General features: G+C 44.9%; 3 protein-coding genes across 6 annotated transcripts; 2 read left to right on the top strand and 1 right to left on the bottom strand.

Moving 5' to 3' along the window:
- The first annotated feature begins 6405 nt into the window (after positions 1 to 6405).
- LOC128753359 (keratin, type I cytoskeletal 13-like) lies at positions 6406 to 8842 on the top strand. Its single transcript, XM_053854972.1, has 7 exons — positions 6406 to 6910; positions 6986 to 7068; positions 7146 to 7302; positions 7919 to 8080; positions 8143 to 8268; positions 8356 to 8573; positions 8647 to 8842. The coding sequence occupies exons 1-7, from the start codon at positions 6467 to 6469 to the stop codon at positions 8744 to 8746; spliced, it is 1290 nt and encodes a 429-aa protein (XP_053710947.1). The 5' UTR covers positions 6406 to 6466; the 3' UTR covers positions 8747 to 8842.
- A 2788-nt stretch (positions 8843 to 11630) lies between these two features.
- Positions 11631 to 13371, top strand: LOC128753360 (keratin, type I cytoskeletal 13-like). Its single transcript, XM_053854973.1, has 7 exons — positions 11631 to 12050; positions 12130 to 12212; positions 12290 to 12446; positions 12520 to 12681; positions 12743 to 12868; positions 12957 to 13174; positions 13258 to 13371. The coding sequence occupies exons 1-7, from the start codon at positions 11643 to 11645 to the stop codon at positions 13352 to 13354; spliced, it is 1251 nt and encodes a 416-aa protein (XP_053710948.1). The 5' UTR covers positions 11631 to 11642; the 3' UTR covers positions 13355 to 13371.
- A 2118-nt stretch (positions 13372 to 15489) lies between these two features.
- Positions 15490 to 25516, bottom strand: LOC128753358 (trafficking kinesin-binding protein 1-like). 4 transcript variants are annotated; one of them, XM_053854970.1, is made up of 15 exons: positions 25079 to 25516; positions 22218 to 22294; positions 21934 to 22050; positions 21608 to 21702; positions 20937 to 21045; positions 20754 to 20832; positions 20548 to 20678; positions 19598 to 19672; positions 19277 to 19488; positions 18531 to 18746; positions 18123 to 18454; positions 17397 to 17582; positions 17178 to 17265; positions 16897 to 16946; positions 16579 to 16683 (listed from the first exon to the last, which is right to left on the bottom strand). In XM_053854970.1, exons 1-14 carry the CDS (start codon positions 25263 to 25265, stop codon positions 16907 to 16909), a joined length of 1944 nt encoding a protein of 647 aa, XP_053710945.1. In that variant the 5' UTR covers positions 25266 to 25516; the 3' UTR covers positions 16579 to 16683; positions 16897 to 16906. The 4 variants fall into 4 exon arrangements, with proteins under 4 accessions (XP_053710942.1, XP_053710946.1, XP_053710943.1 ...); XM_053854967.1 differs by lacking the exon at positions 16897 to 16946 and having other exon boundaries at positions 15490 to 16683; XM_053854968.1 differs by having other exon boundaries at positions 16533 to 16946.
- Between the last annotated feature and the right edge of the window lie 860 nt (positions 25517 to 26376).

Here is a 26376-nt window from a genome sequence, read left to right as displayed (position 1 = left end):
TATTGGTCACAATGAAAAATAAAGAAGCTGCAGCTGGAAAGCTCAGAGTGACGTCCAAAAACCTCCAAGAAAAGATGTGGAACCAGACCCTGGCACTTTGTGGCACTTTTTTCCCCTGTCTGGTCAGATGTAGTGAGTATAACATCACGTTTTTTTTTTTGCCTTTTAAATCGGCTTTAAAGTTGTATAACACAAGAAGCTCTTAAGTAAGCGCTCATTAATTCATTAAAGTTAATGAAATAAAAATATAAAATTATCTGTATAATTGTGTTTATGTTGACATGTATTCTCATCTAGAATTTTGGAGCACGCAACCAACTGTAATGGTGCATGAGGAGACCTGTGAACACAAGTCCATATGTGACCCTCACAACGTGAAGCACTGATCCACAAACTGCGTGCGCTCACCTCTCATGAGTCGTTCACACAATATGATTTTTTTTGCCTGCACAATATGCAATATAATGCAAGGTTCTCATTCAGCATTCACAGCCGAGAGACATCACCTTTCCAGCGCGTCCTCCTGGTGCTCCTGTCTTTCAATGCGACCCTAAATTCACCCTCAGACTCACCCAAACTGGTTTCCGTGTCAGCTTTGGCGTGGGTGTTGGATCAGTGTTTTACTTTATAGTTGCAGAAAAAGCAGGGACTGAACCTCTCCCTGAGAATGTTGTGTACTTGCATACGATAATTCCTCATGATTAGGGTTTAATTAAGCTCCATAAATGAACCTGGCTGGGTTCAGCGGGAGAAGGAGAGCGTTGACAGACGGTGATCTCAGGATTAACTCATCACTCTACTCCACTCTCTGTTTGATGTGGAGACACACAAACACTGACAGGTTTGGCGAGTATCTTGAGCAACCTAGCCAGCCTCCCCGCAGGGCAGAGCGCTCACTCCCGCAGTCCTCCACACCTTATTGTTCCGTTCAAACTCTGCTGATAGATTAGGATTGTCTGCTGCTTCTCGCTCTACAGAGACTGCAACTGAGAGGAAATTCCAAATTGCTTCAAATTAAACTCATTCAGTCTGTCAAGACAAGTGTGAGAGCTGCTGCCTGGGGTGAAGACCGACGTTCAAGGAGGCTGACAAGAATCAGCAACTTTCCTCTGTGATTTTCCATCCTGAACCGACGACAGCTACTGACCACTGCCGACTGGCTTAAGGTCGGGTGCAGAGTGGGGACCTATGTGTCAGAATATGGTTTAATCCAATGACATGCTGGTTGAAACACATGAGCTGTTTTGGTGTTTTGATTCATGGTTTTCTGAATGTCAACAGATTCTCTTCACACAGAGCCTGTGGACGGTCAGGCTTCACTTCCTTTATCTCCTGTATAGTACTGGGCCTGCGTAATGCGTAAGAGCGCCTGTGTGGGAAAAAAGCTAGTGGTCAGCAGCGGTAAATCTTAGCTTTGTCGCCATCTAGTGTTAAGAACGTTTACACGCAGCTCCTTGTCTATGTCATTGGTTTGGCATTATTCCTCCCAATGGCTGTCGTTGTGTTCATTTTGAATCGTATGCTTTATTCTAGAAACATTTCAACGTGTCTGTAACATGGAAGCCTTATTGTTCAGTTTTCCGGCGTGGATATAAAGTGGTGAGATATTTCCGGAGGCATTTTCATTCACATCCAACCCGGCTAACACAGTGAGAGTCAGCGCTCCTGACGTCATGTCAAGGAAATAACATCTGGTGAGGGTCACCATGCACGAAGCGCTCTGCAGGCTTAGACATTAACCATCTAACACGGTGCTAACACAGGCAGTGCAGCTCCTACAGGGGGAGTCGGAGGTGGATTCCTTACTCCTCAATACAAAAGGAAAGGCAGTTGAAGCTGATCAAGACTTGCAGGGGGGAGCCCGAAGCCAGCAAGAGGACCACCTTTATAAGGTGGACCATCTGACCCAGGAACCAACTGCGGGTCCCATTAAGGAGCCAATAAATTTTGCGGTGGACAAAGTCTCCACGCTTCAGCGAAGAGAAACCGCATTAAGACACTGAGACATTGTTCAAATATTGCAAAAAAAAGAAAACAGTCTCATGAAGGACTCGAATAGGGATCTCCAGTGTGGCTGGTGACCACGTTACCTCCTAGGACACGGCCTCCCACAAGAGAACTGCACACTGTGCTCGCCATGCTGGAGTGAGAGCAGCACCATCACCAGGTTAAAGCTGTGTTTTACATGCCCCCTCAACACCCCTCCAAGTTTTGTCTGGAGCAGGAAGAGTTCTGCAGAACTGAAAGCTGGTCCAGGCAAAACAGACACTGGTTCCAAGCTGGCTGTGGGAAGGAAGCCCGTGCCACACAGAGACACATCACTAAACAGAGACTGAGCCATGTGTCGCGGGTGGAGAAGTGGAACTGGGGACTACAGAAAGTGTGTGTTATAGGGGAGGGCTACAGTGCCCCTGCTGGGTGGCAAGTGCAATGATCATTCTCAGCGCCAAAGCAGTGCCTTGGAAGTTCAACAGTCGAAGTCGAACTTTGGCTTCATAGTATGTTTGCCTTCATCAACACTTTGGTCCAAGAGTGTTCTGACACCAACTCCAGTCTTCATTGAGTCATGTGATTCAGCGAAAAGTCATGTTTGCTTTCACTCCCAGCCATTAACACTCACACACAAGTTCAAATTTACAGACCAAACTGTTTGCAAACAGAGAGCAGGTAGGATGTATAGCAGCTAATCTGTTTATCCTTTTTAATGATGACTTGCAGGTTAAACACACTTCCACCAGCCATATTACAAGTCCCATAGCGCACTGCAACAGTTAACAGTGTCAGATCCAGATGTTTGAATGAGACTGCTAGCCTTGATAAACATCTTTCAGAGAATTCAATAGATCAATTTTCATGAATTCATGAGTTGTTTAACTACACGTCACTGAGTTTATGCTGACACCAAAAATTATTGGTCTGACACCTGCTGTATTTCACAGTTTTTTGGGGTCTATCTGTGCATGTCCCATCATGTTAGGAATGCAGGCCCTCCCCCATTTTTAATAGAGAAAATCCATCCCCTTTGAAAATTCTTTACTACTCGACTACTGTTTCCTAAGACTGTGTGCAGCCTGGGGGGGTTGAGATGTGATAGGGTCCAGGGCGTGGAACTGGTTCTGTGGGAGACACTGCAATGTGTAAAGGGAAAACATGCTGAGTCTAGAAGCCGACAGAGTCAACGCTGTCAAGAAGACGATGCAGTCGCTGCCAGCAAAGAGTCGGTCAGACGTCCCAGTCCCAGTTTATGTTAGTCACAATGGGAGACTGTAGACTAACAAGTAGGAAGTCAGGAACAGAGTAGCAAGTCAGAAACTGACTTGTTGAAGTAGGACATCAAAACCTGACTCAGTGAAATAATACGAAAACAAGCAGAATTCATAATGTAGCTTGAAGCAATAAGTCAAAAACAGACTTAAACCATGAAATCCAAAAAGTACTTGATACATTAGAAGATGCTAAACTGACATGCTAAAGCAGGAAGTAAAAATAGACTTGGCTGGTCAAAAAAACATTACACCCTACAACCCATGCGTTATCAGCATGTTCTGTAGCATGGATGAGCTAAGTGTATCATTGCACTGCCCTAATCTCAACACATTACTTACAGTACTCACTCACATCATCACACATCACTAGACGGAGGGAAATGTGAAGAGCAGTGAGCGTCTGTCTTCAACTTAGTCGAACCTTGACGTGACAGCAAACAAATTCCCGAGTGCCTCAGTCGTGTTCAGCTAAAAGTCACGCAAAGTTGTCTCACAGCTCAAGACAAAATAAAACCAGCTCGCTAACAAAAGCAAACAGCTTTAAAACACGCCACCTCACTCACAGACGCAACACAGCCTCAGAGTGAATCTACCGCCTCCGTTTTAGTTAATAGTAATGACATTATAATAAACCCAACCGGTGAGTAAAATCTGCTGAAATTTGAAGTGAGTCAAAGTTAGTTTAACAAAAGCCTGATGAAATATAACGGATCACTGCAGGAATAAATCCGACACTTGGCACTAAAGTCTTTTTACAATTTTTTTTTTTTTGCATCCATACTGTCTATTGTTTTCCGCTGTATCGCAATTTCAACCCTATCTATCTACCACATATTGCAGAATTGACAATGAAGCTACCTTGACCTTGACCTTGACCTTGGACGCCATTGAAGCGGCCTGGACAGGAAGCATCCTTACGCTTGATGTGGAGTGGCAGCGGTTCTGAGGTGAGCCTCATCCAGGCGTGCACACGTCTGCAGCAGTAACTTTAAATATAAAACATTCTACAGAAAGGCAGAAGTATTATTCTACTGGCTCAGGTTATCACCTGCAGTCACATGTGTCAAGCTGTGAATTTATGAAACCTGACTAGCGTGGAATTAAGTGGAGCTGAGCGCCAGAGGTGAAACGGTGGAAGGCCTCAGCATGACCTCATTTGTGACAGCAGCCAATCCCTGTGTGATTTCTGATAACTCCTCTTCATGCGCTGCTGTTTTCCCACAAAAGATGAATTAGCTGGACCAGCTTCCAAGTGTGCCTTTAGCGCCTGCACCAAAATTAATATTAGGTTTCCAAATAATTAAATTCTGCCGTATTCAATGTTCTGACAGGTCGCTGGATCAAGTCGGGGACGATATGACTTGAGCTTGAGCAGCTGTGAGCCGCAGTGTCTGCACGCGCCGCCATCTTGCAGATGTAGTTTTATTGTAAACAGAACACTCCCCATGTTTTCAAATGGAGTAAAACAGTGACAGAAATTGATCTGAGAAAATACAGTTTCCACAAAGCTTCATAGATCTTCATTTGCATACAAACTTTAGCTTGTACAACTTGCCAACAAGAGGATAGTAGCAAATGTTTTGTCATTTTCAAGCTCAAAAGCTGAGATGGTTTGCAGTGTTAGCTGCCTGTCTTAACTTTGTTACATATCCCTATAGCGCTGCCCTTCCCCCCTTTGCTTACATAAGGCAGGTGTGTCAAACTCTGAAAGAGCAAATGTTCTTTTTTTTGGTTTACATCCTTTGAAATGTGGTGGATAGCAACGTAAAAAAAAACAAAAAACATAAACATTTGTTGACTGCCCCCAAGGAGGTTATGTTTTCGTCTGCCTTTGTCTATTTGTCAGTCTGTGTTCAAAAAAACTTGAAAAGTTGTGGACGGCTTTGGATGACATTTTCAGGAAGTAGTGACATGGGACTGATTTTTAAAAAAGGATTCCTTTACATGGGCGATCTAAAGCTGGCTGTATATTGTATGTTGACTAAATACTATTTCATGCTGACTGAAGTACACAGTGAAGATAATAAAAGATCATATTTATCAGTGGGGATTATTGTGATCAGCAAAACATATCGCTAGAACTGTAATATATAACTGAAACAAATGTGTGTTCCAGCATTTTTCAAGTTGATTATGTCTTTAATATCCACCTGAACCTTTGGCCAAGACAGTCAGTCCACATTAAAAAAATGCAAAAACAGTGAGACGGCAATGCACATGAATGTGTCTACCACACTGGATCCCAACTCATGTGATCCACTGAATTCTCCAACTGAATAGCGATGTGTTCCGGCTTACATAAATGATCTCTGAGTGCGTTCTTGCAATGTGCTCCCAGGCGCTGCCACACCCACTGAACCTCAAACACACACACACAGCGATAAAACTATCCTCGTTGAACTGCAAATGGTGGGCACTTAGCGCAGTTTGAAGCTTGGGTGTGGAAGAGTCACTGTTCCCATGACACTCGTAAATCATATGCAACATATCTTTACGTTGAAGGAAACGTATTGTGTGCATTAGTTTGATGTCTGAAATGCAAAGCCACAGAAAAACAAATCAGTTTTACTCCCATCTGAAGCTGGAAACATTCACATGCATATTGTGGGGGAGAATTATAGAGGTACGATGCTTTGTGAGTGCAAGGACTTGAACATGGACTCAACTCACCTCTGCTCTTTCTAACCGACAGAGCTTTTCCTGAACATCAACTCAAACTTATTTTCTGTAGTAACCAACACGAAAAGGTGTGTTCTGCTGTGAAATATAACGCTATTATTTACATTTGCTGTTTGCCTGGTTACATAAAAGCTTGAGCTAGGTTTGAAAAGCAGCCTTGTTCAAGATTCATGACACTGAAGACAGATCACCTGTCAGAACCGGTTTGTAGCCTCCAGGATTGGACTGAAAAACTAGCCGGAGGTATAGGTGTGGCCATATTACACACTCCAGAAACAAAATTTCATCTGCCAAGATATTGATATTCAGAAATGTGACTTCACTCTCACTATACCTATGAGAGTGCCCTGCATGAGTAGGTGGAGTAGAGAATCAATTCAGGTAGGTCTCCTCCCTTCAGTGCCGCAGGTGTCCCCTCCCATGCCAGGGCCATGAGGATAAAAGAGGAGTGAAGAGTAAGTTCTGCATCTCGGTCCACCCTCTGCTCTCCAAGGCACAGAGACCAGTGAACAGACCTCACCATGGAAATGTACAGATCTTCCAGCATCCGATCCTCCTCAGCAGGCGGAATGGGAAGCTTTGGCATGAGAAGTGGAGGTGGTTCATTTCAGAAGGCTTTCTCTGTGCATGGCGGTTCAGGCGGCGGTGGAATTAGATCCTCAGTGGCCAGCCGCAGCTTCAGCGCAGGAGGTGGTGGAGGTGCCGGTGCTGGCTTTGCGTTTGGCATGGGTGGAGGTGCTGGAGGTGCTGGAGGAGGCATGGACCTCCACGTTGGAGCCAACGAGAAGGCCACCATGCAGAACCTGAACGACCGTCTGGCCACTTACCTGGACAAGGTGCGCAAACTAGAGGCGGCCAACGCTGAGCTGGAGCTGAAGATCCGCCAGTTCCTGGAGAGCAAGACCTCCCCCACTGCAAGAAACTACGATGCTTATTATGTCACCATCGCCGAGCTGCAGGGAAAGGTAGGTGTGACTTTAGGGAACAATATTTGGATTGTGTGGCTGGGGCTCAAATACATAATTGACCATGTCTTGCAGATCCTGGATGCCACCCAGGTCAACGGTGGAATCTATCTGGCTATTGACAACGCCAAACTGGCCTCAGACGACTTCAGGATCAAGTGAGTCACCTGGTTCTCAGGTAGATCAAGAGTTTTGAGGCTCAACATGTTCGTGTGTTTGTTTCTCTGTCATGAAGGTATGAGAATGAACTCGCCATGCGCCAGTCAGTGGAAGCAGATATCGCCGGCCTCAAGAGGATGTTGGATGAGCTGACCTTGGCCAGATCAGACCTGGAGATGCAGATTGAAGGCCTGAAGGAGGAGTTGATCTTCCTCAAGAAGAACCACGAGGAGGTTTGTTTTTCATCTTCATCTCATCGTCTTTCATTCCTTTTCTAATATTATAAACTAAAGAGAAGTAAAAACTGCTGTGATGTGCTGCCGTCTGTTAGAGCCAGTTAGAAGCCTTGCTGCTGAGTTCTGAAACAAATGAAGGCGGTCTTGTTGATACCAGTGTGGAGAGAGGTTCAGAAGTCCAGGTGGCAGAATATGGATATAAATATATTTTTCTAAAGGCATGGTTGATATGGCTATGTGCCATGCCTCGAGAATTCTTTATGGCTAAGTAAAACTGTGCGTAAGACACGTGGTGACGCTGGATGATTTGCCCAATGTTCTGTCAGAGAGATATGACTGGAACCAGTGACTGGAACTACCCAGGAGGGAAGGCGGTCCCGTAAACCTTGACAGTGTCAGAAGCTGTGCTGAGATCTAACAGAATTAGAATGGAGCATTCCCCTTTTACTGCTGCTGAGAGAATGTTGTTGGTTGCTTTTAAAGCACTGTTTCTGTGATGTCCTGATCTGAAACCAGATTGGAATTTTCTAACGTATAATTTCTGTCATTTGAGAAGATCTGACAAGTATCGTTTCAAAGAGATGTTAGTTTCTCACAATCATGTTTTCAACAGGAAATGGCCGCCATGAAGGACTCTATGGCTGGACAGGTCAATGTCGAGGTCGATGCAAAACCAGGTGTTGACCTGAACGCTATCATGCAAGAGATCCGTGAGCAGTACGAGGGTGTTGCTGCAAAGAACGCACGAGACCTGGAGTGCTGGTTCCAGAACAAGGTGAGATCACCATTTCAAAACTGCCAACTTTAGAACTCAAACTGACGTTTCTTCTCCTGCAGACAGAGGAACTGAACAAGGAGGTGGCTATCAGCACAGAGACCCTCCAGACCTCCAAGTCAGAGATCACTGATATCCGTCGCACACTGCAGGGCTTGGAAATCGAGCTCCAGTCTCAGCTTACCATGGTAATTCTGAACGTTCCAGCTCCTCAGCAAGCTTCCACAGTCCTCACAGTCATTGTTGCTCACTTCATTTGGTGGTGTCTTCCTCAGAAAGCGACTCTAGAACAAACCCTGGCAGAAACAGAGGCACGATACTCCATGAAACTCCAAAGCTTCCAGATGCAGGTGACCAGTCTGGAAGAACAGATCATGGGTCTGCGTGCCGACATTGAGAAGCAGAGCCAGGAGTACCAAATGTTGCTTGACATCAAGACTCGACTGGAGATGGAGATTGCTGAATACAGGAGGCTGCTGGATGGAGAGGCGAGGTAAAACAAGGAAGCTGGGTGCTGCTACAATCACAGCTTCTAACAGCTGTTACAATACCTCATTTCTTCACAGCTCCAAATCCTCCAGCAGCAGCACCACCACCAAAGTGGTCATTGTCACGGAGGAAATGGTTGATGGCAAGGTGGTGTCCTCTTCTAAGACCACCAGCTAAACTGTCCAATGAAACAACTGCGTCAGGAACGGCTGAGGACCGAGACATTCAATTCCATGAGTTCCATCACAAATATGCTGGATTGAATAAAACTCTCTGAACTTATATGGTGTTCTGTTTCTTGACTGCATCATCTGAATAAAAAAACTTTATCTCAAAGTGAAAACCTTAAAGATATCTTGAAATACAATTATTCAACAACTTGAAAACCAATACTATGCGCAATACTAGCTTTTTTTATTGACTGCTAACGGATGACCAAGAGGGCCGAGTAGGGTGACCGTGTGTCCAGGTCTTTGTGGTGGACGATCCAGTTTTTTGAGTCCTTGTCCGGTGTCAAACCTTCTTCAGTATAGCAGTTCAAAAGAACACTCATTTATTGTTGTTTTTTCTCTGTCTGATGTGGACGTCAGTACCAGAGCAAACGGGGGTATTGAAACTCCACCCTTGTCAAGAATATTTTTTTCCTCTTTTTCAACGCATTTCTTGATGGATCATTGATACAGAGTGACTGTATTTGCTCAGTAGCGGTTACAATTACGATGACTAAGACGCACGATCAAAAGGTCTTGCTTGGCCGACATATCAAGTGAGCATTTGCGTAACGTGAGCGCCACCGAGCTCCGAGTGAGTTCCAAGAGCATCGTCTGAATAAAGAAAACCATGTCAGCGGAACCAGTTCTTTGAAGTGGTGTTCCACCAATCAGGTGCCTTAACCCTGGAATCTGTTTTGTCATCAGTCTGATGCTGCACGTTTGGTTGGATCACTTTGAGGCCTCTGGTCCAGGGTCAAACACTCATCGAACCAACTGTCCTTCAAAGAACAGAATATCTCAGAGTCAGTGTATCAAAATTCGACTGTATTTGGCAAACACAAGTCCCATATCGAGGCCATTATCCTTACTTCCCTTACTGCTGCAAAGGTTGCGTTGGAAACGGACACCGAAGGGCCAAGGTTGAAAAACAATGTAGGGGCCAAACATGAGCTGCTTCACGTGCTTGGTGTAAACACTGCCGTCACTTGAGTCCCTGCTGCTTAGCTGTATGTAAAGTAAACACAGAGGCGTATTAAGGTGCACCACAAAGTACTTTCAGTAAATATACACCTGCATCAAGCAAAGTGCATGTATCCCAACCATCGACTTCCCCTCCACATTCCCAGCGAACACATCCATTTGTCTCACAAATGTACTGCGACGATCATTGCTTACTGTTGCCCCTGCAGTTATGTGGTAGTACTGCAACAAGTGAGTCAGTTAAACTGAAGCACTTGTGAAGACTTTGCACAAATGTGGTGATGTTTGGCTGAGTAGCCTTCCTCTAAATACAAGACGTGTCATCTTCTTTTCAAAATGGTTTGTTGACAAGGCATAAAAACTGGTCCCTTACCTTTTTAAACTGAAATAAAGAATGAATCACATGCATCATGCAGTTGTAGTAAGTCCTCTTGGTACTTAAAGTAGAAAGTCAGAGTTGCATGACTCCCACACTTCAAGTGCAGCTCAACTCTCCGCACTCTCGTGTGAAGAAGAGAGGTCATTAGGTCAATGTGACACTGGGACTTTGCATGACATCAGACAGCCAAGCACCACCTCATCTCTTTTCTTCTCACCATCAGATCCTTAGCTACTTCGCACATGGCAGCGTTCCTCTGCCAGGCCAAGCTGTCAACCTCATGGCAGTAGTGGAAGCTGGGATCTGTTGTTGGTACCACAGGAGGAGTGAGTGTACCAGGACACACAGCCCAAGTTTAGCTTCAGATCAAGTGTCAAATTTAAAGCCCAAAAGCCCAACCCGGCCCTAAAGCTAAATTCATCTGAATCTTGGAAAACACTAACTTTAAATGCATAAATACTGGACGCCGCCAGGCTGCATTCCAGAGGGAGAAAGGACAAATGTCAATATTGGCTCTGGACACTCCCCAAGACAGAAAACAAAAGACTCAAGTGAGCAAAGAAGAAAAACAGGACGCGTCTCTGCGGTGAGGCAGAACAGTGTTGTCCCCGGAGATAATCGTGCTAAAATTAGCCCGACCATGACTTTGCATTGAGCTCCTTATTTTATTTAAATCATTGCCCAATTTTGCATAAACTTCTGATGTGGGAACATAAAGTATATCACCAAAAAATACAGGCGCATTAACTGCATATTAGCCAATGATTAATTACTATAAAGTACTGTTTGGCCTCTTGTGAAGGCTGACTATACTAAAGTTCACTGCACACGAAACCATAATTCCTGAGTCATTAGTTTATTAATGATTCATATTTATTCCCAAATCTATAGCTGTCGACACCGTGAATACTTTTAGGGGCCATCTGGTACTCACAAACCCCAGCATACATGCACCTGCCAAATACTGACCAGTTTTGTGCCACAGATTTCAGCGAGGATTTAAGAACAAAACTAAAGTGAGCAAATAATAATAATATCATCAGTGATAGGCCCCACTTGACATGGATGGAAAGATAAATGTCTTCACAGAATTAGTTCTTAGATTAACTTAAGACATAACAGAAAACTGAATTATGGCTAATGTCTCTACTGAAGTCATCAAGCAGAGAGAGAAAGTTGTTGCCAATTTATGGCTGTGGTTCAAATTTTTAACCCTCCAGATTGTGCACCGGTTTTTCTACTTTCACAAGAATGCACTTTCATACAGACCAGAAATATTTACAGCTCTCTTTACTCAAACCCTCGGGGAAAGGTGCAGATGACCACATAGTATGTATAGGTGCAGCACAGCCGATATGTAAGGAATGTCTCCTCCCTCAGAGCAACAGGTGACCACTCCCATGCAGCCACGATGAGGATAAAAGGCCAGTGAGGGCTGAGCTCTGCATCTCAGTCCTCATCAGCTCTCCAAGGCACAGAGACCCACGGACCAGACCTTACCATGGAGGTGTTCAGATCCAGCAGCATCAGAAGCTCATCTGGCAGCTACGGGATGGGAGGTGGTTCCGCCCGTAGGTCACTGTCCGTGTACGGCGGCGCCGGTGGCTCTGGAGTAAAAGCCTCAGTGGCCTCCCGCTCCTTCGGCTCTGGAGGTAGTGCTGCAGGCTTTGGGTTTGGCATGGGAGGAGGTGCAGCAGGAGGCATGGACCTCCACGTTGGAGCCAACGAGAAGGCCACCATGCAGAACCTGAACGACCGTCTGGCCACTTACCTGGAGAAGGTGCGCAAACTAGAGGCGGCCAATGCTGACCTGGAGCTGAAGATTCGCCAGTTCCTGGAGAGCAAGACCTCCCCCTCTGCAAGAGACTACACAGCTCACCAGGTCACCATCGCTGACCTGCAAGGAAAGGTTCGTGTATCACATGAATAGCTCAGGAGTATTTCTTCTCAGGCTGAGACCCACACAAAACAACCTTCTCTTCATGCAGATCCTGGATGCCACCAGGATCAATGGTGGAATCTATCTGGCTATTGACAACGCTAAACTAGCAGCAGACGACTTCAGGACCAAGTGAGTCACCTGGTTCTCAGGTAGATCAGGAGTTTTGAGGGTCAACATGTTCATGTGTTTGTTTCTCTGTCATGAAGGTATGAGAATGAGCTCGCCATGCGCCAGTCAGTGGAAGCAGATATCGCCGGCCTGAAGAGGATGTTGGATGAGCTGACCTTGGCCAGATCAGACCTGGAGATGCAGATTGAAGGCCTGAAGGAGGAGCTGATCTTCCTCAAGAGGAACCACCTGGAGGTCAGTTTCTGTCATGTTCCCCTTCCTCACTTTATTTGAGGATGTTAGTTTCTCACAATCATGTTTTTGACAGGAAATGGCCGCCATGAAGGACTCCATGGCTGGACAAGTCAACGTTGAGGTTGATGCAAAACCAGGTATTGACCTGAGCACTGTCATGCGTGAGATCCGTGAGCAGTACGAGGGTGTTGCTGCAAAGAACGCACGAGACCTGGAGGCCTGGTTCCAGACCAAGGTGAGATCACCATTTCAAAACTGCCAACTTTAAATCTCAAACTCTACTTTTTCTGCTGCAGACAGAGGAACTGAACAAGGAGGTGGCTATCAGCACAGAGACTCTCCAGACCTCCAAGTCAGAGATCTCTGAGGTCCGTCGCACAGTGCAGAGTTTGGAAATCGAGCTCCAGTCTCAGCTTAGCATGGTAATTCTGAACGTTCCAGCTCCTCAGCAAGCTTCCACAGTCCTCACAGTCATTGTTGCTCACTTCAGTTGCTTGGTATCTTCCTCAGAAAGCGGCTCTGGAAGGAACTCTTGCAGAAACAGAGGCACGATACTCCATGAAACTCCAAAGCCTCCAGATGCAGGTGACCAGTCTGGAAGAACAGCTGATGGGTCTGCGTGCCGACATTGAGAACCAGAGCCAGGAGTACAAAATGCTGCTTGACATCAAGACTCGTCTGGAGCTGGAGATTGCTGAATACAGGAGGCTGCTGGACGGAGAGGCCAAGTAAGAGAAGGAAGCTGGGTGCTGCTGCAACCTGCTCTTCAGGTGTGCTTTTTCAATAACCACACTTCTCCTCTCAACTCCAGGTCCACCACCAGCACCAGCACCAGAGTGGTCATCGTTACTGAGGAAGTGGTTGATGGAAAGGTGATGACCTCCTCAACTTCTACCACCAGGAGCTAATGTGTCTCACAGTGACCACAGGGGAGCGACTGAGGTTGAGCACTGAGACTTCAAATCCAAGAGTTCCATCAATAAAATGGATTGAATAAAAGTTTCCGAACTCATATGCTGCTCTCTCCTCCTCTATTATCTTCAGCAAAGATTTTAATGTTGTCAAATCGAGGCGATTCTTTACTTTCAGAGCTCCACTGCCGCTTACTCTCTGTAATATTTCAAATATTGATAATAATTCAATGAAAGCTCACACTCATGATCAGACAGCGCCACCTCTTGGACTCCAAGGTTTTGGTTGGCCAGCAGGTTAAAACACACGAGTGCGAGTGGTCAAGCATAATAAAAAAAACAAGTACCAGCGAACTGTTGTCTTCCTTGAAGCTCCCAATATATCACACTCCCTACTTGATTAAACACCCATGTGAAGCTCCAAAAAATGTGACGTACAATAGCCCTTTGACAGAGTGCGGATGGTGTTGCATAACTGATGGACTGAATGACTGAGTTGTGTTGTGAAGCGCTCTTCAGGGGCATTGAGTGCTTTAAATCCAAAGCAGCTGCATTGACTCTACCTCCTGGTTTTGGGTTCAACTGTTGAACCTGACTGAAATCTGGTTCTGTTTTTTTCCAGCTGTAAATATCAATGACCCAAGGGCCGATCCTTGTGGCACAGCCGTTATGGATTTTCTTTTTTTTTTTTTGGGATTGTTTATTTTTCCGTGGAATAAATATCATAGATTGAATGGAAATCTGGACCATCAATGTCAAACTGAAGGCCTGTGGGCCGAGGTCGTGCCGTGTGATGATATATGGCTCTTCACCGTGTACAAACCTTTTAAAATCTATTATAGGAAGCAGTCATCCCTGAAATGCTACTGGGAAGAAGGTTTCTAGTGCACATACATTGACAAGTTTTATTGTTATTGCCGATCCACACGTTCGTCATTTCCTTTTGGCACATCTGCCAATCAATCCATCCTAATGCAACTATCGACTTGTGCTCCATGGAAGGTGTGGCACACGTGGATTCTTCTGATATAAATAGGTGGATCTACTCCAGCTTTGGAGGTGACCCCTGCAAGGGTTTGATGAAATCTTCAGTCATGTCGAAACTCCCGCTGTTTGCGCTGCTGGCTGCTCTACTGGTGTCTGCTGCTGCTGCTGAAACAGGGAAGAAATCAGAGCACTTAATGCTTCAGCAGCTGCTCACCAGGAAGCAGACTGAAAGGGGCACAGGCGTGAAACAGGAGCAGCAAACCCGCCCTGCCTGGCGGCCCAGGCGGGCGCACCTGTCCGAAGGTGAACGCGAGATGATGACCAAACAGATCATGCAGGCCATTTCAGGTGCGACGTCAGTGTCAACACTCTCTCTCTCTCTCTCTGGCTCTCAGTGTGAAACCTTGGAAGTAACTGTGTGTGGTTCATGTAGGAATGGTTTGTTCGCAGAGATGATGAGCTCCGACTGCATGACGGATCGGGACTATCAGGGCTGGGTGGATTTTGGACGCAGAGAAGCTGAATGAGCCTCTACGGTCTGCATTTGTCCCTCGCTTGCTTTGCTGCTCTTTTAAAATTAAATATTGGCTGAAAAACACGTGCACTTCTGTTGCCTTTCTAGTTGACTTATAGAATCATATTGTAATAGACGGCAGCACAGGAGACCTGGAAATATAAACACATTTTTGGGAATTATATTTTTGTTACGTTCAAAAATCAGTTTTAATTTATTAATAATAATAATAATAATATATTGTAGTAGTAATAGTAGTAATATCTTTTTTCAAGTGTTACGATTCACAGATTAAGTGGTATCAGCTGCAATACAGATACAATACCACCCTACAGTTGGTTCCAGTCTGCGTGGGTGAGGATACACCCATTGATAGAGACACTTACAATTGCAGATTTTCAAATTTCAGAAATGTTTTAACAGGACACGTATAGACAACTGCCAACACAGTCGCGACTATGGACAGTTTAGAGTCATCATTGGAGCAGATACTTGGACAGTGAGAGGAAATAGGAGTGTCTAGAGTCTTGTCCCACGCCAAACACAGCAGTATATATATATATATATATATATATATATATACACACACATACATATAGATCGATAGATTGATAGATAGATAGAACAAAGCTTTCTGTATTTAAGGTTTTATTGACCAGGATCCAAGATATTGACACACAACAGTAGTGCAGACAGTCTCTGTCTCATTCCCTTTAAAAAAAAAAAAAGCCTTCCCTTGGTTATTCATAACCTACATCTAGCTGCTATAAATAATAAAATGACTTTATTGCATTTCAGTTCCAGCAGAGTGAAAACATCTCACATCCAGGTGTAAAATCATACGCGATGTCTCCGACATGCAGAAGTCAGAAACGTATTTACAACTCCTGGTGACAGCAGATGTTGGAAGACTGAATCAAAGTGCATTTGAAAGATTTACAGCATCGGTTTGGTGAACAATTACTGCATCGACAAGTCGTCACATAACAACGTTTGTGTGTCATTTGTTCATTCAATATTCAGTGGAGGGCGACAGTAAAAACTGACTGGCGGGATGTTGAGCTGAACCATACTGTTAGGTAGCATTACGTCAAGGCCATTAGAGGGACTGCAGCAAATCTGGGTCTGATATTCACACCTTCACCGACAGATGTCAGTGTTTCTCCCATAAATACTCGATGAACAAATGATCCACAGAACGATGTTCTAATTTGTCAACTACAACAGCGCTAAAGGACTTTTATTAAATGTGTAAAACGGCATGTACAATATTCTTAAAACACGTTTTTTTGGAAAACAATGGTATGTACACATGGCCATAAAGCAGGTGATTGTCCTGAGATGGATGTGTTTCACACACGCGCACACACAGACACACACACACACAACAGTGACAGGTAAGCTCACATTATGGCTTCATTTTCAAGACACTGCATCAGAAGTCACACAGCTCAGTGCAAAGTCACTACGGTGAATGGGCTGATGTCAAACTTTGGGCAGACGTCTGCACAGTGGCCTGCCGTTCCCATCGGCCCCTGCCATCCCGAGGGCCGCCACCTTGTGCAGACCCAGGCTCTGAAGTTTCTCCACCAAGTTCCAACTGAAGACGCTCCTGGTCCCGCCCCTCCGCCCAGGCGAGCCTGTGGAGCTGGGGAGTTCAGCGCCGGGATTTTGAGAGGCACATATGCCGCGCTCCTGCAGAAGCCGCATGAGTCCCAGTGATGGCGACGCTACATTGGCAGTGGTGGTTCCCCCCCTGAGTGGAGACGACGTGGGCCTTACATTCTCACAGTTCCGACAAGATGGCAGGCCGCCAGAGTCAACGCTGCAGGAAAAAGGAAAAAAACTATTAAAAACTAAAAAACAAAACCCTTGGGCATGTTGCACATGCACGTTTACTAGCTGCTACAGCTCCACATGCTGTTAATGTAGCGATGCAGATGATGGCGGTGCGGCGCCCGTTTTAATTCAAGCAGCAGGGTGGACTCAAAGGTCATGAATGAGTTTGAGAAATAGATCTTGAACTCTCCGGTCTTACTTTGCTTTCCCTACAGATGGTGAAAGAGTCTGGACAAATGTTTCCTGCTACTGTGGAGTGAAAAGAGGGTGAATAAAAAGATTCATAAAACCAGTCATTTGAAAGCTGAGACGCTACAGAAGCATCAGACACGATGAATGGATTTACTCTGGCTCCGTCTGGAGAAGCTTGGTGGATGTTTGTGTTATTATTGAGAGCAGAACAAGCCGGTTCAGACATGTTTCCAGCTCTAGTCATATCTCAACCAAATGTGTCAGCCATCGTGACAGCAGTGTTCTTACCTAGAGGAGAAGGAGGGGGTGAGGAGGGACGGTGGCAGGACTTGGCTGGTAGGTTTGGGGTGGCTGGATGAGGTCTGAGGGGATGTGGCTGTGAGGATTTGGAGGGGAAAACTCTGTTATCTACTCATGAGGAGGGAAACGACCACTACACTTTATGTCAGCAATACACTTGAATATGTGAAATATTAAATAAGAACCTATTCAGGCTCGTCTTCTCACCCATGCCATGTGCTGACAGCATCGACAGGTCAGGTTCGTCCTCCTCCAGGTCGTTCAGGCTGTAGACGTGCTGAATGTCCACCTCCAGCTCCCGGAAGTCTTTGGTCAGAACGCCGGGTCGTGGGTGCAGGATCCCCCCCAGGTTGGGTTTGGCCAACTGCTGCCACTGGTGCAGTGTCACCGAGCCTGTCGGACAGGGGTCAGAGGAATCTGTCAATGACAACCAGGCTGCGCCCTCTAGTGGCCAGGTTTTCATGCGCGGTCACGGTTTGTCCTGATTTACATGCAAGGTAATGTCACCTCTGAGACAAGGGGTGGCCCTGAGACCTCTGACAATCTGAACACTGTGCTAACAGCTTAGTGAGAAGACGCTCTGACTGTCACTGAAGAGGTCTAGAATTAGCAATGAGCCAATGCAAACTTGTTAGTTTTAAAATAAATAAGCAGTCGTCAGCACTTTTTCCGTCTGTTTTACTTGAACAACAGAATGTACATTAATAGTTTTTTCCTCCACGACGCACAACTGTATGAGAGAAGCAGAATCCGAGAATTAAGTGTCATCATCATAGAAAAATAAAGTACAATTGTCACGACAACAGAGACAGATAATCATCTGCCGTCTCAGTGGAAACATTCACATACAGCGACAGCCTGAAACAGAATCCATGGCAGAATACGAGGGACAAAACTCTAGGACTGTGATTTGAAGTCCAGCCAGCGTCCTACCTTCCAGTGGCTTGACAATCTGCAGGCGGTCGGGCAGGTAGGACCTGGATCCGGAGGAGGAGACGCAGGAGTGCCGCGAGCTTCCGTTGGAGTAGTTGGTGCCGGTGGACGCCGCAGGACTGGAGGCCAAACTGTCGTTGGGTGTCAGGAAGCCACTCGACGCCTCATCGTCGTCACAGTTAGCAGCCAAGGCACGAAGTTTCCTCTCTCGCTCCACGTCGAAGAAGGGCCGCTCCGAGGAGTGGCTCTGCTGACGGGCCGACAGGTTATGCAGGGCCGCTTCCAGGTCCTGACCGCCAGGCAAACCTGGTTGACCCAGTCGCTTCGGCCCACTACCATGCAGAGGAAAGATGCACCCAGTCAACTGCTTGTACGGAGACTTGAGGATTTGCCCGAGGCGCCACACACCTGTCCTCCCTCTGCGCAGGACTGGAGGTGGACTTGTCCTCCAGAATGAGGCTGGCGTTGTCAGAGCCGTAGTAGCTGGTTCTCGGGGTGCTGTTACAGCTAGAGTGGACGGTAGGCGAGCTAGAACCAGGGAGTCCCGGAGAGTGACACCGTGACCGCATCCTCACCGCCTTGTTCACTACCTTCACCGTTTCGAACACGCGGAACGGATGGTTTCTGAGAGAGTGGACGTAAATAAAAGCAGGCGACTCGGTAAAACAAACCAGAACCAGAAGAAGTGTGGAGCAACACAGCAGCATCAACAACAGTAGAGGTCATAATAATAAAAATAAAATAATAAATAATAATTTCCTTTATTGTTTCCACTGAAAACTACTTTCTATGTAGTTATTAAACCTCTCAGATCCTAACCCTAATATTTCCACTACCGTGAGCTGCCAGCAGAGGTCAGTATAACCTCATTTCCTCCGATTTAAACCAGGCACCAGTTCATTTTGTATGTAATGTGGTTTCCTCACTATCTATATAATCAGTTATATTGTATGTAATATCCATCAATGATCCATGACATTATAGTGCAGTGTTTGTGTACCATGTCTCAACCAGCAGGAAGACAAGAATAAAAGGAAGGTGTGGTATGAATTTGATACATCAACAACACAAATACAAACATGCTTCAATCACCTTCCTCAAAATAGCTGCACTTGGAATCTATCAGTTTAATTCATGTTGTTAGCAGGACTCACTTGTACTCTGGAGGTGCAGGTGCGTCCAGGCCTTTCCGGAAGGTTCCTTCTATTTCTGCTGCAAGACTGTCCATGGGGAGAACCGAAGCCAGGGCCGTGTATCGCTGCACGGTTCCATTGGGGAGACTCTTATTCCTCAGATTCTTAATGTCCTCCCGAGCTTCGCAGAGCATGTCCTCACACTCGGAGTATTTGTCCTGCAGTTCCTTCAGCTGCAGACAGAGGAAACCAGTAAGACTCTTCTGCACATCTGGAGGCATCTGAGTAATCATAAATCCTTTGACCTTTGGGGTCAAACAAGGCATTTAATTCCACACTTGCCTCAGACTGGAGTTTGAGCTGACTCTCCCGTGAGGCACTCAGGTGCTGATTCAGCTCTTCATTTTCATGATGTAGCTACAAAGACACAGAGTTCATTCATTCATTCATCATGTCATTGAAGGATTAATGTTTGGAAATGGTCGCGTTTCTGAGTGAAATTACGGGACATTCATGTATAATACATTTTCTAAGCATTCAAAATATTGTTGATAGCACGCAGCTCAACAGGACAGCAGGTGGCAGTAGAATTCCAGAACTCACATGCACAACACACTCAACAACAGCTCATTCTGCACAAAGGTCACAAAGCCTCTAATGATTCGTAGATTCAGATGGCAAACCAAAATGAAACCATCTGAAGATGTGCAGAACCAAGCGACTACAGGAACAAGGAAACAAACAACAGAGCACAGCACGTCACTCCTGTGTTAAACTCACTGCACTGACTGTCCCCTACAGAATCAACTGTAAGATTTATTGATGACATTTGAACTCCATCTGGGGCTTCGATACATTGTCGAAGTACCAACACCCCTCAAGTGACACTGCCCTCTCCATCAGGGCACCTAGACTGCCAGGCTGCCGGAGGAGATCAGGACTATTTCAGGAGAAAGACGAACCAAAGCGTTGAACTCCTGTATGAGCTTGATATGTAGTTTAACATTGACCTAGCAACAGGCGGATTTGAACTTGTGCGGATGTCTTTTTTTCTCACAGGTATCAGAAGGGTTAAGCTGCTTTGGATAAGAAGGCAGGAAACGGTGAAGACCGCAGATTTATGTGGCGCATCAGAGGCTTACATTCTTGAATGTTGTCTTCATTATCAGCTATAAAGATGACTTGAACTTCAAAGATTTTGCCTTTTGTTTACCTCTCTTTGACCCAAAAGTCATATCACAGTGCACCAGATGTTTTTCTTCAAGCATCCTGAAGCGTGTGTAGCCACTTACGCCTTTGCAACGGGCCTGCAGGTCCACGATCTGCGCGAGGAGCGAGCTGATCTCCTCCTGTTGTCGCAGAGAGTCCTCAACTTTGCGCGCAAGCTCGTCGGACAGGTCGACCACCTGTTTATTGACGGACGCTGAAAACAAACCTCAGGTTATTACTGTGCTGTCTGTGATGTCTTAGACCACACATAAAAAGACAGGTGACTTACAGAGCTCCTCCACACACACCATCATCAGCTCCTGTTCCTGCTCTTCATAGTTGGTGGTCTCAGTGGTCAGCTCACAGGCCTGAGACAAGCGACACAACTCAAGTTTTTATCTTTGATGGAGCAAGTACTTCGATGGAGTTTCTTAACGTGTGTATAAGATGCATAAAACGAAACACTCCTCACCTCTAATCGCAGTTTACGGTTCTCTTCCTCTAAACCTTTTAGTTTCTGCTGCAGGAAGTCGTATTGCACAAACTGGCCAAGAGAACTGCACGATGGGTTCCTCTTGATTCTGCAACAAAATACAAGTCATTTTTCAACCATGTTTTAATATTGTTTAAAGCACTGTCATCTTGGTATCATGACCACATTTAGAGGCTGAATTTTCACAGCGAGCATAATATCACAATTCAAATGTGAGAACTTCTCGTTGTGTTGTTTTCGGTGGTGGGCACTCATGGGCGCAAGTTCTGTTTATTTCAGTTGATACCTGTCAACACGTGTGGTCAGATGTTTCTGTTTTTTTTGCATCTGTCTCAGCTCAGGTGACCAAACTTGTGCTCATTGTGAGAAGGATTTTTCTTTAATAAACAGCGGCCTTTTACAGTTGATGCTGTTTTTGCTTGTTTGTTATCGCACGACCCCAAAGACGCGTTACAAGAGCAGGGTCCAGGTATTAGAATAAGTATTCAGAAAGACAAAGCAAAAGGAGGACAGCAGCAGGACAGCACTTCTGGTCAAACACGGGAACAGAATCTACAGGTAAAAATCAGTCCTGATCTCGATCCAAGCCAGATATCAGAAGCAAAAAAAGCCCTTAGGGGGCTATATAGGAAGCTTCCATTTAGACTTACGGCGACTGCGACTCAGCAGGATCCGTCTCTTCTGCACTCGCGTAGAATTGAAGAAGATCCTCTCGCATTGAAAGTTCATGCCGAAGTTGTGCAATCTGAAACAAAATATATGAACAGAAGAAGCAGTTCGAGGGGAGAAAATGAGCAGAACGACCACAGCTGTATTCTAAATCTATCTGAATAATCCCTCCATTTTCATCTTGCAAAGACGCAAGTGCACCAAATTAAAAGTGTTTTTCACTCGTAGGAAAACAAGCTACTAACATTCTTCATGGGTAACTTGTTTTTTTTACAAATCCTTGTATGAAAGTGCCATTTGCTTGTACCTCTTCCTTCGCCATCTCCAGCTGCTCATCCAAAACTCCATTCTTCTCCGTCAGTTCCTGGTTTTGTTTCAGCAGAGACTGTCCGATGCGTGCCGCTAGCTCCAGATCACGCTCTTTCTGCAAATTCATAAACAACATTCATGATCAATAGACCCTGTGCTTGTGTGTTGGAAGGTCATTTAGTAAATTTACTGCAGTGATTACAACATAGTGTTGACAAACAAGTCCAGGGAGCTGGAGAGGTTTAATCCTCTTTAACCGTCTGCTGTGCGTCTCTCTCTTACCTCCTCCAGCAGGTGGGTGACCGCCTTAATGTCGTGATACGTCTTGGTGACTTGGCCCACTCTGTCTGAGCACAACACTGGGGGAGAAGAGGGAGTTTTGTGAATGAAAAGGCAGACCACAAACTCCTCAGCAGAGATTAAGCGAGCAGCTTTGGAATAATAAAAGAGACATATTGGAACCTTCACAGTGATGCTGGCACAGCTCAAGAATAATTACACATTGAAGACTTCTTACCAAAATTCACAATGACTTTCTTCACTTCTTTCGTGTGATAGTCTAGTATAGTATAGTATAGTATAGTATAGTACAGTATAGTATAGCGTATAGCATAGCATAGCATAGCATAGCATAGCATAGCATAGCACAGTACAGTACAGTACAGTACAGTACAGTACAGTACAGTATAGTACAGTACAGTATAGTATAGCGTATAGCATAGCATAGCATAGCATAGCATAGCATAGCACAGTACAGTACAGTATAGTACAGTACAGTACAGTCTAGTATAGTATAGTATAGTATAGTGTAGCATAATATAGCATAGTACAGTACAGTATAGTATAGTATAGTATAGTATAGTATAGTATAGTATAGCGTAGCATAATATAGCATAGTACAGTATAGTATAGTATAGTATAGTATAGTATAGTGTATAGTATAGCGTATAGTGTAGCATAGAATAGCATAGCATAGCATAGCATAGCAAAGCACAGTACAGTAGAAGTAGACAGTGAAGTATAGTATAGTATAGTATAGTATAGTATAGTATAGTATAGTATAGTATAGTATAGTGTAGCGTAGTGTAGTGTAGTGTAGTGTCCATCAGAGACATGGAGTAGAGCAGTTGAATAGACTATAACTCCAGTTGGACGAAGGCCAAGAAACAGAAGATCACTCACTCCCTCTAGCTCAAGTGTCTGAACCTTACAAAACAATAACTAAGAAAGTCTTCAGTTACTTGATAGCACAGCACAAATTCTAAATTCACAACAAACCGACTGACTCCAAGACAAGTTTCAACGAAACAACATCTCTTAGTGGTCAGCCAGAGAGTGATCCTCTTAGCGTGATCCCTTTTAGCCTAGATAAGATACCAGCGAAGACCCGGTTCTCCTGGATCCCGATATAGCTCAGCAGGAGGGACAGCCAACAGCTAATGAGTCCCAGCAGAACAAGTACAACATGAACGGGTGATAATAGATGCTGACCTCTGACCTCAACTTTGTCTGTATTTTGAAGAGGTGTTGACCCATGAAGCCCAGTCTGACTCGTTGAAGACGTTCAAGACCATTGAGTCAGGAGAAATACAAACACACTGAACTAAGCTCTTTCACAAAAGCCAGTCAAAAGACGTATAATTCATGTGAATTTACAGAGAAAAAATGGTTTATTTAGGAACAGTGAGAGAGTTTTGAAGACGTGACACCAATTGGGACCATGCGGCTGAAATCTATTGTGTAATCTGAAGTGGAAATTTTAGCTGCACTAGCTAGAGTTGGGAGACTGCCACAACTAATTAGATTGGACTTCCCGAATTTTCTCTGGGAACTTGGGTAACTGTATCAGTGTTCAATCGCTGTGATGGAGAGGAGAGCCTTTAGATAGACCCTGTGTCTCATGAGGACAAGTGTATTTCATATATATATGATTTTTTTTTTTCATTTTAGTTTTTCAACTTTATAACTATGAAACAAAAGCGATATATAAAGTGAATCTTATTTTGTCAATTTTCTTCTATAGATCAAAGTCATTTATAGATTATAGATGATGGATATTTTAACATCAAATATTTGATACATGACAACTTCATCACCACAATTGGCAGGATTTTAAGCATTCATCGTTTCCATTAAGTGGCAGATCGTGTCACATTTTCAAGGCTCATGTAGTGATGACGTCTCTGACGTTAGATAGAAGGAAAATTTGACATAAAACATTTTCGGTTTTTGTTCCACTAAAACTCAACCGTGTCCTGAACGTCAGCTCAAGAACATTCCTGCAGCTGAAAGTGTCTAACCCGGATTTACGTATGACGTCCTTCATGGTAAAGAGATCAGACAGGAAAGGATGAGTTCACGGAGAATAAGATTTAGACCTATTGATCCCTTTTGTTGTGAAGGTGAAGGCTTGACAAGATTGACAGGAGCTCAGCGGGTCTCAGACTCCATAGTGAAGACATGGAGGGAATCCACTATGGTCAAGCTGTTTTCTCAGTAGTTCTGGATTGCAGAAGAACTAACATGAGTGTCAGGAGAAAATAACAAACATCTCAAATGTCTTGCTATCGAGAAGAGTGCCGCAGTGTGTCAGAGCCAGTTGCCCAGAGGTGGAATAGAGGACGATCTCCTCTTGCATCACTGATTCAGTTTCGTCACAAGGTTCATTCTTAAATGTACTGCACCTCACAACACTGTAATATTGATGGTGTGAGGTCATCATTTTCACTGTGCCTAACATTCATCCCATCGCCAATACAATGCTTGTATGAAAATATACAATACTATTGGCCTCTTTTTATACTTATGGAAAACAAGAACAACTATAAGCAATGCTGCTTCTATATTTTGAAAAACAGAATGGCAAGAAAACACACCTATATAAAGCTGACTGAAAATCTTTTGCTGTAAAGCAACAGCCATATGAGGTCAAACAACAAAGCTCTCATGAAGAGCATTTCCGACCCACGTTTTACTGAATGGATGATGACGTACCAGCAGCGGCACAGATCCACCTCTGCTCTGCAGCATTCTCCACATTAAGTATTTAAGCGCTTAGATAACACAGTCCTTGGCAATAAAACGCTGTGGTGGATTGAATAATAAAGCCAGAATAAATCAATTAAAAATTTAAATTGTCCCACCTTGTGCAACCTCACTGTTGTTGTTATTGTTGTTGTTATTATTGTTGCTGTTGAGAAACGCCTTCCCCTGCACAACCTCATCTCCAGCACTGCAGGTGCTCTTCTCCTCTTCCTCTCCCTCGGACGCTGAAGAGCTCCAAACCTCCATGGTGGCAACAGAAGCCGTACTGTCCGTATCCCCGTTCATCTTAAATAATCCGGCGTTCCGAGGTTACACTTTGTGATAAGTGACACTTGCTCCCTGTCTGGAGCATCGCCCTCTCGCCTGGTGTGTGTGTGTGTGTGAGTGTGTGTGTGTGTGTGTGTGTGTGTGGGTGTGTGAATACGCTCCGGTCTGGTGTCTGCGTGTACAGTACAGGAGCTGTTTCGGTGCTGATGTATAATCCCTCAGTCTGCAAGGTCCATCTGTCGTCACGCCTGCCAACGTTCACCTGGACACGTTGGACTACCGGGTAAGAGGAAATTATGAAGGAGAGGGGGGATAAATGCGGGTGCTGTAGAAAAAAACCCTCCATCCATCACAGAGAATGTTCCCTAAGTACCTCAGTCTCATTTCTTCTCACTGGTTCATTGCACTGACACTCACAGACGGGATGACACAACAGGGTAGGCCATCTAAAAAGACGCAGCATTAAGACGGCACCCCCGTGAGAGGATTTATGGTAGCTTCCGCCTGCATCAGATGCTGCTCTTTTCTCTACGCTGCTGTGATGGAAGCCTCCGCATGATCCTGACGCAGGCATGGCCACACCCACTCTTAGAGGGTCTGAGGGTAACGTGAATAATTAATGGCGGTAACAGGACAAAAGCACAATAAAGAACCCCAAAACCTTAAAGCTACTTCATGTTGGTCACAGGCACTTTCTGATTTGCATCATAAAGAACTTTGGTCCCAGTAGACGTCTATCTAGCGCTTGCCCATGTATTTGCCATTGAATCTGATCTAATATTGAAACGCAACAGACCCTTCATGCTCATTGAAGAAGTGAGTCGAAATGAAAGAGGAAAATAGCATGTGCAACACTTCTGATTGAAAGGATAGATGAAGGCTATATATGGTTTACAACATTGCTTTAGTCTTTGTCTAGTAGTTGCATACACTGTCGAGGAGAAAGTCAGTCAGTCCTGCTCCTGGCAGGAACAGCAGACTATGTATAGAGGAGCTGGTAATAAAGCCAATCGGAACAATGCACAATGCCAAAGGTGATGGTTAAGTTTAGTCATTAATCCAAACACAAGCTCCACAGACAAACCAAGACCTGATGAATCCTGATTCAAGTCTCATAACTTGTATTTCA

The sequence above is a fragment of the Synchiropus splendidus genome, chromosome 2, assembly GCF_027744825.2.
Source record: "Synchiropus splendidus isolate RoL2022-P1 chromosome 2, RoL_Sspl_1.0, whole genome shotgun sequence".
Taxonomy (NCBI): domain Eukaryota; kingdom Metazoa; phylum Chordata; class Actinopteri; order Syngnathiformes; family Callionymidae; genus Synchiropus; species Synchiropus splendidus.
Note: the sequence above shows the minus strand (reverse complement) of the source record. Positions and strands in the feature narration are given on the sequence as shown.